The following is a 14,183-nucleotide window of genomic DNA, read 5'->3' as shown; positions in this document are numbered from 1 at the left end:
ATGAATGGAAGGACTAAGATATAGAAAAACAATCTGAATTACAAAAGGCAGAGTAAGTGTCAGAATAAATGAGGAAACCAAACAAATTGGAGTGATCAAGGAACAGTAAAATAAATAACTAAATAAGGGGAGAGAGGCAGACGTTGGGAAGAGAACCTGTAGTGAGTTTAGTAATGCCAGTTTTAAAATCAGAAGAAGGAAAAAAGTGAAAACAAAATCCTGAAATAGGCAGTTTTTCAATTAATCTTGTTTCAGATTAATTTAAGCTAATAAATGAAGTCAATTAATTTGATTTACCCTTTTGCTGCATGTCTTTCCATCATTCCATGTGTGAGAGGAACCACTGGAATATTCACTGCAAGCACTTGAGAGGGAGAGTTCACTGCTGCTGCAGCTGCTCCGGGGATACAGGCGGCCAGCACCTGTCATGTTTAATTGACTCTGGTATTTCAAGACAGGTATGCTGGATTTCACATTCTGCTGGCATTCCTAAAATATGAGAAGAAACAGAAGTGGAGCAAGATCATTTAACTTCCCCTTGATTAAGAAGGACAAAGCAGAAGCAAGTAAACTACTTACACCTTCCTGTTACGCTATTAACATCTGGTGAATTTAATACAGAGAACTAGAGCTGCAAATTTCATCTGTTGGGGGGGAAATACACAAGCCTCCATGCTTTCTTCTTTATTCTGAAACTAGTATTCTGCTCTTCTTTTGCTAAAGATTATTCTGAGTCTATTTGAATTACCCTTTCAACATAAGCAGTGTGCTCCAGTAAGAGACAGGAAACAAAGTTATAAGAACACAAGTACATCTTGACAACTGCATTATAGCCCTACAACGTAACAGATGAGGCTGTACACTCTGGACAAGGTAAATTAATTTAGTATCCCAACCAGAATGTCCACTGAGGATGGAATCTCTCCATTACAGTCTAATTTTGGTTTCCTATCTAGTTCAAAGCTTTGTCTAAGAAACTCTCTGACGTAGGACAATCCATCTTCGTGTCGCTCACAGACAGCTGAAGCCTCTTGCTTATGCAATTTATTGACACTTTATGGCTGCCTTTAGTACTTGTGCAGTTATCTCCTCTCTCCAAATGCAATTTCAGCTGACTGTGACTAAGTGCCAGCTTTGAGGAAGAGAGTAATGAAGAGCAGATAGCACTTTAGGTAAAATATTAAACCTCTGCAGGAGCATCTAGGATGCCTTTAATTTGTTTTCAAACTAATACTCTTGTGCCTAACAGTGTTAGGGCTTCTTTAATGTTAAGTGCCTGCACCATTTGGTTATGCTATTCTCCAGTTTCCTTACAGAATCAGACATCTTTTTAATTAGCAGGCACAGCAGACAGAGTGACATGACTGCTTCATAGGACTTTGCTTCGGATTTCATTAAAGAAAGCTCAAAGGGGGTTTATTTGTTTTTGCAGGTAGACATACCACAAATTAATTTTGCTTAGATGAAAACTTGGCCTTCATATTCAGGAAGACACGAGGAATCTGAAGACATTTAATTCTCAAAACAAATTAGCAAAACGTTGCATGCAGCAGACAAAGCTTCATCATGCAAATCTCTGGAAAAACGCTCCGACACTTTTCATACACACTAACATGTTTGTTGGCCTTCTGCTGATTTCTTCCTTCATGTCCTCCCATTTATTACTACTAAGGTTGAACTTTTTTCCAGTTAAATGGGAGAAAGCAGGATTTTTACTGCTGAGGAGTTCATCAGTACAGCTGTTCATGGCTCAAGTGACATAATAATGTTCTGGTTTTGACAAACGTAACTACAGGGGAAATCATTATTCTCTGTCAAAGGCAAAACTTATGAATGGGAAAATCATTTAGAGGTAGCAAGAGCACATTTCACCTCTGGGAGTTATTGGTACATGTTCTCCTAGGAAGTCAAATGGATGCAGGAGAAATAGCTTTTAAATCCACTGGCTCTGGGAAGAATACATCTTTCAGCACCAGAGGCAGGCCTGTGTTTTTGCTGTGTTTTTGGCTCTGAAACAGAATTTCTCGCTTTGTTGAGACAAATTACTCTTTATTTCTTACACTGCAGTTCCCGTGGGAGACCCTCTCTCATCAGCTCCCTCAGCTATGACGGTGTCATTCCCTGTAAGGTTGGCTGTATAGAGGCCAGTGACAGCATCTGCTTGTTCTGGCTATTTCAATGCCTTTCAGCTGTGGCATTGGGAAAACACATCATGTCAAATCTCTGCCCTTTTTTTTAGGCTATGTCTCAGTCATCATGGTGTTTAAGTGAAGGATGCCTGTAAAATCCTTTCTTATAAGAATCTCCTGTAGGAGAAAAGAGGAGATCACAGCATGCTGACAAGTATTGCCTTCCCCTCCTGTCACCTTCAGCTAGCCTGAGAGCCTTGCCACCCCTTGCCTTCTTGGTCCTACAGCCGTAGCCATGGGAATAATGCAGATCTCTAAGCAAAGCAAAGAGTATATTAGTGTAATCACCTTTATTGTTTAAGAGGTGAGAAAAAGCACAAAAACCATCATGCCACTAGGGAAGTAGGATATCTACCCAATTTCCAGATTGCATTCAGATCATTAAAGAGAGAACAGAATTTTCTCTTGCAATTTGCCTTTATTGTCTAAGTTATCTAAGAAAGTACTTTGAATAGTATGCTCACAATGCACTGATTAAATACATTTAACTTTCATATGGCTCTATTAAGTAACATGGTGAAATTTTCATTTTTTGTAATAAGGACTCTTAAGTCATTACCTTTAACAAAATGAGAGTAAAAAGGCCTAAGTGTTGTCTTACAATTTAAGTACATATTTTTTTTGCTAGAAATCACAGAAAACTGAAAGAATCAGGCTGCTGAAGACACAAAACTCCATATTAGGAGAACCTAACCTGAAGGCTTAATTACATAATACTCAAAGGGTTGTTAGCATTTTTGTGACTCTTTGAAACAATGCCTTTTCATTAAAGTATGTATTACAAAGGAGACCACATTTTTGTTGACACTACTGTACTTCAAGATCACAGGCACACACAGGTTTAATGTTCTGTTCTTGTCCTCTTTACTTCCCTCTCTCTTTATGTGACTTTTGTTTTCAAGCTACTTTTCTCTTTGACAATGAAACATGAAAGCCACACTGGCTAATGTTTTGCCAAATAAGCACAAAGCTAACCCCATCTGAAAAAAAAGAAAAAAAAAGAGCAGAGCCCATGAATTTTTAAAAGTTCATACATAATATATCATAAAAGTAGGATGAATAATACGGTGTATGGGGTTTAATAAAAAGCTCCTTGACCATTTCTCAGAGTTTCTGAGTTGTAATCAATACATAAAAGGCATACTGGGGACATTGCAAAGATTTACTCTTTTTTGCACAGAGTGACACTATCTGCTTACTATATCAACTGAGGACGCAATATTGAATTCCAGAGAACAGAAGGAAGAAGAAGTATTGCTGACTGCCTCAACAGTGTTTCCATTCAGAGATCAGCTTTATGGTTCATCCCAACATCAGAGGTAAAAGGAGGGTTCCAAATGAGGGCTACAAGGACAGCACAAAAACTCACATGAATGGGAGCATCAGCAGCTCGAGACTGCATCAGGCTTCTGTTTCTTTCCACTTCTGAAAGCAAATCCCCAGATGAGAGGTCCAAGATGCGTGAATGGAGTTTCTGAGGAGGGGGAAGCAAAAGGGAATGAGCAAAGAATAAGCATTTCTCAAATATAAATCAGGTCAGCATTTTTAAAATTCCAAACTCTGCTGCTAAATTTCAAGGGAAATGAAGACCCTGAGGTAAAAGAAGATTTGTTCTCATTTGAAATACTGCTCTTTTTGCTTACTTTGTCCAAGACTTCCTGTCTGCAGAACAGATCATTCTTCATCCAAAACAAACTCTGCTTTTTCTTCTAGTCACTGTTTTGCAACTTATCATTACTTCACGTGCAACAATGACATATGAACATGAATCCCACTGTTATCCATAGGGTTTGACAGGTTTCAAGGAAAAAGCATAAAAATGAACTACAAAATTAACATTTCTAAATCAATCAACATGTTAATGTTGTTTTATTTACGAGCTGTTACACCTTGAGTGAATGATTACAAAAGTGACCCTATTTTTAAATGGCATTGATCTGCTGAAGGCCTTCTTCGCACACATTTTAACTCAAAGTCATTAATGTCATCTGTTAGGAACAATTAATGTGAATAGAAAATAATTGCATCAGGGAACCAGGGACTCAGAGGATTTTGTGCATTAATATTCACATGCAGTTCGATTATAGACACAGTTCCTTTTTTTCAGTTTTGCTTGGAAGGATGGCTAAGCCTGTGCCTTTTCCTTTGCGTTCACCTGTATACTAATTACTAAAGCTTTCAGTGTGCATTAGGACCAATTTGTTTTAACTGCAGTTTCAATAAAATCCATGATTTATGTGACTACTTTGGCCAACAACTTCAAAGGAAGGAATATCTGCAGTCTTGTCAGTCATTGGGCCAACACATCATGCAACAGACTGGATGGATCTGACTCACAGTCCACTGAAATAAATGAAAAAAAAATAAAATAAACCCCAAACAACCCCCCAAAAAAGGACAAAAGTTCTCTAGGCTTGCAACCTGGGAGACCACATCTGTCCTCTCCACAGCACCAACGTACCCAGCTTGGAGGAGCAAATGGTGCCAACCCTGCCATGGTTCTTTGCCACTGGAAACAACCCTGTGAAGGATGCAAACTGTGGAGTCTTGTTGAGGCTGCATGACTGGTCTATCACTCTTTCCATCCAAAAAGCCTACACAAAAAGGCAAAAAGGATTTGCAGCCACAAAAGCCCTTCTACACTGTAGTAGTAATGGCAAGACAGTTCTCTGCATGGCCCTGAAACATCAGTCACACAGTATCTCATGGCCAGCTGCTCCCCAGCCCACTCTTCTGGTACCCACTGCAGAAATTGATCTGCCAGAAAACAAAGCAGGCACCTTTCCTACAGCCTCTGTTATCTGTATGCTGTGCTTCAGGCTTCTATTCTAGACAATCTAGCAATTTGATAAAAACTCTCTACTAACTATAAATTTGGGAGCAATTTCTCAAGAATTACATGTTCCTCCAGGTCTCTTCAGGAGGTACAATCTATTGCAGACAGATTATGGAAAATATTCTCAATGATAATATGCTGTATAAACATATTTCATTCAATATATTCTTGGTAGATTAAAATGCTACAAGCCCTTAGAATCCAATATATTTTTAACTATAAATATTAACTACATCCAGGCTATGTGCTTTTCAACACACTGTTCTTCAACATGCACCTTTCAAAATAACTCTTAGTAGAGTTACTGTCAGGTGTTTGTTCAAGACTTCAGCTCCATGTAAAATGCCTTTCCAAACTCACAGATTCAGTGCTTTAGTGTGTGTTATTCCTGACAATAATTTCAACTGCATCACTGACCCACCAGAGAATTCCACTGTTTTCAGAACCAGGAGTCACTGATGATATGAACAAGTGGTTGCACTTGCTCTTTGTGGAGGAATTAATTACTTTCTTCAGTGAAACCATTCATCTGAGTTTTGCTTCCAGAGGTGTTTTAGTGGAAGTTACTATAACCAGATATGTGCCTTAGGGATGATGACTGGGGACATCCAAGATGGATGAACCTTTATACCCGAACATTTATTTTCCCAGGAAAAAAGGTGCTAAAGGAGTTTTACAGTTTTAAAGATGCCTTCCCATTTTTCCAGGAAGACATTTTAAATATTTCATAGCTTAAATGGGATCATATAAGAATCTCAATGAGGGAAAACTAAATATACCTCTAAAGCATCATCCAATGGAATTTAGCGTGCTGCTGTTTTTTTCCATATTAGACATAAGATCAGCCCAACTGGAACAGGTAGAAAAGAAATACAATTTTTGGGCAGAGATATGATGTAGCCCAGCAGAGCAGGATGTAAATGGCACAGAGGTATGGGGGTACCTCCACACTGGGTCAGAGACCAGAAGGGCTGTGGTGCACATCAGTCGTGCTGTGTCTGAATTGTATTTGCCAGCTACAATAACAAAGGTGAATCAGCAGACTAAAATGATCAACAAAGAAGGAAAGTGTGTTCACAAGGTGCATAATGTGATTATCTTTTTGTATCAAACAAAAGATCATCACAATGCCCCCCACACATATGCAAATGAGCCAGCACAATGACTAGCATTAACAAATAGCATAACAGAGTTTGAGATCATTAATTAAATACAGTCACACAGCACTGAAGCAAGTCATCCAATTACAAAAGAAATATGATAAGAAAATTGTCCTTCTTTCATTTATTTTTTTCTTTTCCCTTCTCCATTTTCTAATTAAAAGATGGGGAAAACTTTTATTTGTTAAAAAAACTCATTAATGATGCATTTAAAAAACAAGTAACAGATTGCATTAACTAGATATTGTCAGTGTTAGGTTATGGTTGGACTTGCTGGCCTTGAAGGTCTTTTCCAACCAAGGTAATTCTGTGATTCTGTATCTTGATCCTGATTTCCTCTCAGATATGCAAAATGCCCTGTGTCCTTTATGGTTATTTTCAGATGACAGCCACATAACACGTAACAAGGAGTTATTGCTGCCTTGAAAACTGTCCAACATTAAAATCACTGCTGATGGTGTCACAATGCAAAGCAACAAAAAGTGGACCACAGCACAGAATGACTCCCACAGAAAAGATCCCATCAGTTTAAAAGAAGACTTAGATATAAAACCTGCCCCATTTGTTTGTGCCCTATATAATGATCAGGGGAAATGGGGCAGCATTTATAAATGGTGGGGAACATCTGGGCCCCTCTGAACAGAGGAAATGCCTGACTCTACAAGGGTAGAGTCTACAGAGAGTGCTGAGAGACACAGAAGCTAAACTTGAGCAGAAAGGGTCTCTTGTGGTGCCTGTGCCCAGTAGCAGAAAAGCTCCTCCTTCACCTGTGAGACTGGAGCAGAAAAAGCTGTGCCCTCTGTGGCTCAGTGTCAAGATTAACTTCTGTAACCCACATAAAAATAAAAACAAAGTAATTGATAATTTAGGTGGAAACCTATTATATCAAGTGCAATAGGAAACACAATTACCTGGCAGGCAGAGAACCAATCCATCAAATAGGAGGCTGCTTCCTCCTCCCCCCAGCAGCATCCTTATTAAGGCTTTCTTAGCAAGATAAAAGAAAGCTTTTACTATCTGCTGGCACGAAGCAGCATTAGAGAGAGACTCCCCCAACTATTGTGTCTCTATCTATGTGCAGAGTATCTATCAATTCTCATCTACTTTTTGAAACCTCTAATGCCCTGCTGCATTGCTGGAACAATTTTCCATGAATTATGCCAAACCCTACAATATTGGATGATTTAATTGCTATTAAATCAATCGGCTTTGCTTTCCTCACATGAGCCAGAGTCCATCATTCACAAGAAAGAAATTCTCTTCCTAGGTCCTAAGGAGACATTTTCATCCTGGTGTCCTCTGCCAGAGCTCTGAAAATTTATTTCGTGCATGGGGTCTCCTCCCCTCTCTGCTGCTGTCTGGGGTGGCACAAACCTAAGCAAGCATTTTCTGGTCTGTTCCCCTACACGACCCCACCTCTGTAATGGGCCTGGCAGGGAATACCATTTCTGCAGTCTTCCCAACCATTTTTAGTGATTCTCTGGCACAGAGAACCTTCCCCTGGAGCCCTCAGGCAGCAACACCACAAGTTTGATTCTACCCCGACATACAAGAGGAGTAAACTCTTAGTAACTCCAGCAAAAATGTGCAAAAAAATGTGCAACATAAGAACTCTGATATGGTGATCTCTTTATAGAGGCCCAGGAAAGCCAAGAGCTCTTTCTAGCTGGCTTTTTTTTCCCATCACCTGACCTGTTTTACTCTTCTTGTTTGTCCAACTGTTACATCCATCAGAAGCAGCTGCTATGAGTTAATCACACCTAGGATGAGCTTCAGTTTCAAAGATCTTACAGAAATACTATTCTAAACTACATTTCCATTACACCATAGGAGGTAGCAGACTGACAAAAGAAAAAAATCTGATTAGGTATGCAATTTATGTAGGATTAGCTATTCAGAAATATAATGTGTTGTGAAACTAAGTCTTGACTTTTTTAGTCAATAGACATATTGCAGAGGGGATGTTCATCTGGAGATGAGAGAACACCCTTCACCTGTGCCATCAAAAGTTTCCTAGATTAAGAACACACACTATTCAAAGTATGAACTTCTCATACAATAAATACTCTGAAATAAAGTAGAAAGGTAAAGTATAAGGAAAAAACCCAATAAAATATCTAAAAGTAGGAATAGATTTTCCCTTAATCAAAAAATCAGATTTTGTAAAACATGTTTTTGAGATATGGTAATTCTGCTTGCTAAAGAGAATGTCAACAGGAAACAGCCAAGTACAAAGCAAAAGTGAAAAATGCAAAAAGTCACTTATTTAATTCTAATAATCACCAACATAGGAAATTTACTCACAATTGTATACTGTGCACATACAGCAATGACTGATGGTTTATTGTATTATTCATGTCATGAAAATAAAATTAAAATAATTTTTTTCAGCTCTTGGAAGTTGTGTTTAAAGGAAAATTCAGAATTATGTCCTACTTTCTGCTATTCACTTCCTATAAACAGAACTGCATGGCCATTACTGTTGAACTTTGTAGTGAAAGAAAATTATTCTTTCCAGTTTCACAGTTTGGTTGGGAACTTGCCTTCATCTTTCAGCTGCTTACTGCAAGCAAAGAAAAAGGCAGCTTCCCAATAGAGCCCTTGTGTATTGTTTATGACATCTCAGATTCCTTTTTATACCTATATCCTTCAGGGTAATTACAAGGACATTTCACAGTGGAAATAGCCATGCTTTTTTCCTTCTGATTCTCTAATAGTTTGCTTTGCACTCATCATTTATCCTAACAGTGTGAAGTTACTTCTGACTGGGGTTATTATAAATATTTTAGACTAATATAAAGTCATGCATTATGGTGGTTCAGCTGCCAAATACACTTCTCACCAGTATGAAATAAGGTCCCCTATGCAAAATCATATTCCTGTATTTCTGCCTAGAAGTAAACAGTTAATAATGTGATTTTTTTTTTTTTTTTTTTTTTTTTTTTTTTTTGTGCCAGTTCTGGGAGTAAAGTATGACCTTATCTTATAAGCTACATAGAAACATCCATACAGGTTTATGTCTCTAGATTTTCACATCTGCATTAAGAAGAGACCAAACTTTGAGGGAACAAGAAATATGAAAACAACTAGTATTTCTAGGGGAAAAAAAACCCCAGCATTTTCAAAGAAAGAAAGCCTAGGTTCACCAGAGCAAGTAATGAAGAAAACAGATATTTGGAAAAATTGTGTAACATAAAATGTTACACAGCTCAGTCTGGAACAGGCAAAGCAGCTCAGCTGTCTACACACTGTTGTATCTAGGAAGAATATATATGTTTTCTTTCCTATTTACCATTATCTTCTTTCTTAAGGTCTCATAGGTAAATTAAGATTAGTTTGCCCTATATGTTGCTGCTAGGATTCTTGATGGCACTGCAGGAGATTTACCACCATAGCTGGTTGGATTTTTTTTTTTGATGGGAGAAGGGTGTTAATGCAAAGTGAACTCCATGATAAATTTAACAGTGGTCTGAGCAAGAAGTTGGGGATGGTTATTTATTAATCTACAGCTATGTAAAATACAGGAAACAATCACAACCATGCACTAATGCTCAGTGGTTAGAGAAGGAAGAGTTAGACATAAAATGAATATTAAAGGATTAGCCGAAAAATATATTTCAGTAAGCTAAATCAGTTCTTTGTACCAAAAAAAAAAAAACAAACCCAAAAACAAAAAGAAAGCTTTTCCAGAAATTTCAGGTCAAGCAGAAACTAACAAAAATACTTTCATGAAAGGTCTAATTTAATATTTTCCATTTGGTTTTATTGTTTTCCCCTCCTACTAGGCTGACTTTGCTAAAACACCTAGAAACTTGATGATACAGAAGATGCTAGATTTAAATTCAAATTCAGTATTTACAGTGACTTGTCAGTTTTTCTGGCAAATCCTTCAGGCAAGTTTACTGAGATTTAACTGACAACATTCAAGACAGAGTACAGGGGTATGAGATTTGTATGCAAGACTGGGGTGCTAAAATGACATCAAAGAATCTCTTAACAGGGCAAATCTGGTATAAGAAAACAAAACAAAGGTTTCACTTGCATCTGCTTCAGATTTTCCAGGCTTGCTGCTCTTCGTATTATTGAGCCATCCAGAGATGGCAAAACCCAGTGAAACAGATTCCAGAGTAACTCAGAAGGTTGGAAACTTCTATCCCTGCGTATAAATTGGGAGTTATTAAGCAGACATTTGATGCATAAACATAAATAACATAATCTCTATGTATTCTTCAGAGAGTTGACAACATTAATTAAAGCTTAAAATTACTCCTGTTCCAAATTCCTTAGTTTTATTAATTTTTATAAATTGCTTTAAATAAAGTTACATTGAAGATGCAAAGTAATCCTTGCTGATCCTAGTTTTCATTTTATAACTCTATCAGTGTTTTCAAGCTCTGAGACTCCAATGTATTAATACTCATTTTAACAGCACAACAGTAGGAGTCTGCAAATATTGCAGTAATAATAAAATGAGCTAATTTAATATCTTAGGAAAATGTATGCATGCAGTTCCCTGTGGTTTGTAATTACAATAAAGTCAATGTTTACATCAATGACCTGGTAATCAGCTAGTCAGGATGTAAATAATTAATGAAATAAATGTTTTCAATGAGCTTGAGCATGGAAGACTCCTTGGAGTAAGTTAAAAAAAGCAGTTTTGTCAGAATAGTCTTGTACAACAGTAAAACTTCTTAGTATATTTTTGCATTTTGTTTTTTCATTAATTTGGTACAAAACAGTAAATGCTTTTTTGTAAATACCCTTCAACTGTTCTAATACTAATTAATATGTTATTCCACTTTGCTAAATGAGTGTCCGCATCATGTAGGTGCTGTGAATTATGGGAACATCAAAGACTGAAAGGCAGAACTCTGCACATTCTCTTGCTTCAAAACAAAACCAGTTTTCCTTAACATTTCAGCATGGTCAGAATCACTCTAGGAAACAACTTCATACTGAACTTCTGTGGCAAGGAAGAATTGCCCCATTAATCTTTTATGGCATGTCCTGCACACGGTATCTGTGCTTTAGGAGGAAAAAAGTGGGCTGTTTTTTATTGTTTCACTGTATTTAAGAAATGCTTTAACATGAAAACACACATGAAAAGTACTGATGTTTCAGTATAACTTACACAAGAAGCCACTACCAATCACTATCTGGTTATATGCTACTCACTAATTTCAACACACTGCTAAATTACCAATACTATGACAGTCTGAAATTGCTGGTAGCACAACATAATTTTGCTCTTTGTTTTTGTGATTCCTACAGTTTAAAATTAATTTTCACATTCACTTTCTGCCTATGCCCCAAACCCATCTAAAGGAATTAGGCAGACCTCAGGACGATTTTGTTATTGACATTTATGTTGATCAATGTTGGCTCTTACAGAATTGGAATCTACAGATCAATTCCCTTATTAGATTCCTTCTCAGTGCTGCCATGATCATTTTATCACAGAAGCTGCTGCCATCAAATGCTGCTTTATCACTTTATAATGGGATAAGCTGAAGCTTTCCTCTAGCATGTAGTTGGAAATGAAAACTGCCTGAGCTCTAAATATTTCTTTCACAGATTGTCAAAAATGTCCTTACTAACTGCAAATGGCTATTTTAAAAGCTATTTTGAACTCAATTTACCTAACCAGTAATAATTCTTACCCACAAGGAAACTCCAGATCTTTAGGTGGTAAAAAAAAAGGCTAATACTGGAGACTGCCCTGGATCTATTAATCACATTCTTCCTGCTGAGTCTATCGCTCAGATAATAGAAAAAATGAGACTAATGAAAATATGACAGAAAAAACCATGCAAACACTCAAAAACCACACAAAACAAATACATACACAAGGTTTGTTGGAAGCGTTTAAGCTGGCTTTGGAAATATGCAGGGCCATGGAATTTTTGTAACAGTGATGTTACAGTCTCCTGTTGAGAGAGTTCATCACATTCATTTAAATCTCTGATAAAATAAATTAGCTTTTTTATTGCCAGGTTGAACTACAGGGCTATGATTTTTATGTATTGCTACAATCTAAGTCTTAATGGCATTTTAGCCCTGTGGTGGTCAAACAGAAACCATTTCAAGCCTTCTAAAGGCTATTAAAGCACGTGCAGATGACTGGAAAATTAATACTATTGTCTTAGTCTAACCTTTTGCCTCAGGAGAAAAGGGGGAGAGAAGGCTCAGGGAAGATGTTTTAGATCAATACATAGCAACTGAGGAGAGTAAGCACTGTTTCACAAGAAGTTCATTGGCTGTGAACAGGTAATTTAAGTGAGCAGATACATCCTTATTTGGATTTCATTGAAATCATTCATTTACTCAGAAAAATAATTTAGGAGAGATGAGCATCATTTTTGCAGTCCTTCTTCACTGCTATTTCCCAAGGCCCATCAGGTTAGACACCAGAAAGGTTCATTCATTTCAATGACAAGAGCAGGAATTTGCCAAGGTTAATGTTGAACAAGCCATATTTTTCTTGCCTTAGTAAGGTTTCTCTATCCCTCCACCTTTTTCTTTTTTTTTTTTCTTTCTTTTTGTCTGGTGTAATATTGCTGAAATGTCAGATGGACTGAAAGGAGTAGCAGTGGGATTTCAATAAACACTTTTATTGTTAGTTTAGGGCTTTTACATACATATTTTCTCCCCAGCTCTAATGCATTATTGTTTTTGTCTCTGACAGAATAATTTCAAGTAAGGAGAGATTTTTGAAGTGTTTTCTTAAATACCTGGACACAAGGTACTTTATTCTATCCTTTTTCCTCACTTGAGATATGGTTTAGAAAGAATAAGTGGGTAGATTCCCAGCTGGTAAGACCTATTGGCTTATTGTACTGAAATTAAAAGAATTTCTGCCAGATCAGGAATTGTCCCATATATGTCCTGAATTTCTTCTGCTTTTCAGAAATAAATCTTCTAGAGGGTCAGAGTGTTCATATGTTGTGGTGTTTAAGTCCTGAAAGTCTCAAATCTGAGCAGAAGATCTCCAAATAGCAGTTCAAGTTCTGCAACATTTATACATCTGATATATAAAAGTCACGGGGCTTGTGTGCAGGACAGAGAATAATTCTGCAGATCTGATGATCTGAATAAGAACCTCAAGTCCTGGCTTCAGACCTCAGTAATGCCTCAGGAATCTGTGCCCTTGTGAATGGGTTGTATTTCCACAGTGGATAAAAACAGAGCCTAAGATGTATTATACAGGAATTTCAAAGGGGCCAGCTCCCAGTTTGGCACCAAATAAGTAGCCAGATTTTTAGAAGAGTTCAGCACAATGCCTGAACACCTGAAAGGTTGGTCCCATGTGCATGAAAGAGCTAAAGACCCAAATTAAAGGTTAATTCCATTTGTTATTCCCCTACGAAGTGGTGAAGACTGGTAACTGAGCTGAGAGCACCAATATTTCTAATTACTGCCAAGATCTCCTAAGGACCATTTAGTGGAATAAATTTAAGTGAGTGTCTAAAATACAGCTCATTTCTGATTCATGTTCACACTTGGAGTATCTATAATCCATAATTGTGCCTAGACCTGTGTGTATAGTACTGTACAGGAAAAGTATGAGGCTTCTTTAGAGGAAAATAGCAGTTAAGAGTAAATAATAAGAAAACAAACAAACAAATAAATAAATGGAACATTTCTGCTTTTAAAATATGACTGAAAAGAAAAATTTAGGATCAATGCACTACAAAATTTAACAGTTCACCTCTGAAACTGTAGACCAGAAAGATGAGCTGAAGAGTGGACATGTATTTGAGATTTTTAAAGCCCTGATATTAATTCAAGATGCCATTATTTTGGCACTTTGGTCTCCATACTTGTAATGCAGTAAGATGGAGTTTAATTCATAATGTTGAAGATGCCCTTGCAATGCACACAGGACACAGACAAATCACTGCTCCTCCCTGCGCCCAGACATCAGTGAGTAATGAAACACACCTTGCTCACATCCAGAGGAAGAAATGAGCATGAATGCAATCCAAAAATGCTAAAAAT

The 14,183-nt window shown here is 37.3% G+C and overlaps 1 protein-coding gene across 6 annotated transcripts in view; it reads right to left on the bottom strand.

Moving 5' to 3' along the window:
* The window catches only part of NCKAP5 (NCK associated protein 5), a 432,579-nt gene that overhangs the window by 32,003 nt on the left and 386,393 nt on the right, over window positions 1-14,183 (bottom strand). For all 6 annotated transcript variants that reach the window (XM_071746512.1, XM_071746517.1, XM_071746511.1 and 3 more), the window contains 2 exons: window positions 3,559-3,663; window positions 298-489 (listed from right to left, as the gene is read on the bottom strand). In XM_071746512.1, coding sequence (XP_071602613.1) covers window positions 298-489; window positions 3,559-3,663 — 297 coding nt within the window. The remainder of the gene's footprint in view (window positions 1-297; window positions 490-3,558; window positions 3,664-14,183) is intronic.

This window comes from Heliangelus exortis, chromosome 6 (assembly GCF_036169615.1).
Source record: "Heliangelus exortis chromosome 6, bHelExo1.hap1, whole genome shotgun sequence".
Taxonomy (NCBI): Eukaryota; Metazoa; Chordata; class Aves; order Apodiformes; family Trochilidae; genus Heliangelus; species Heliangelus exortis.
The sequence above is the reverse complement of the archived record's forward strand: the minus strand, read 5'-3'. Positions and strand labels throughout refer to the sequence as shown.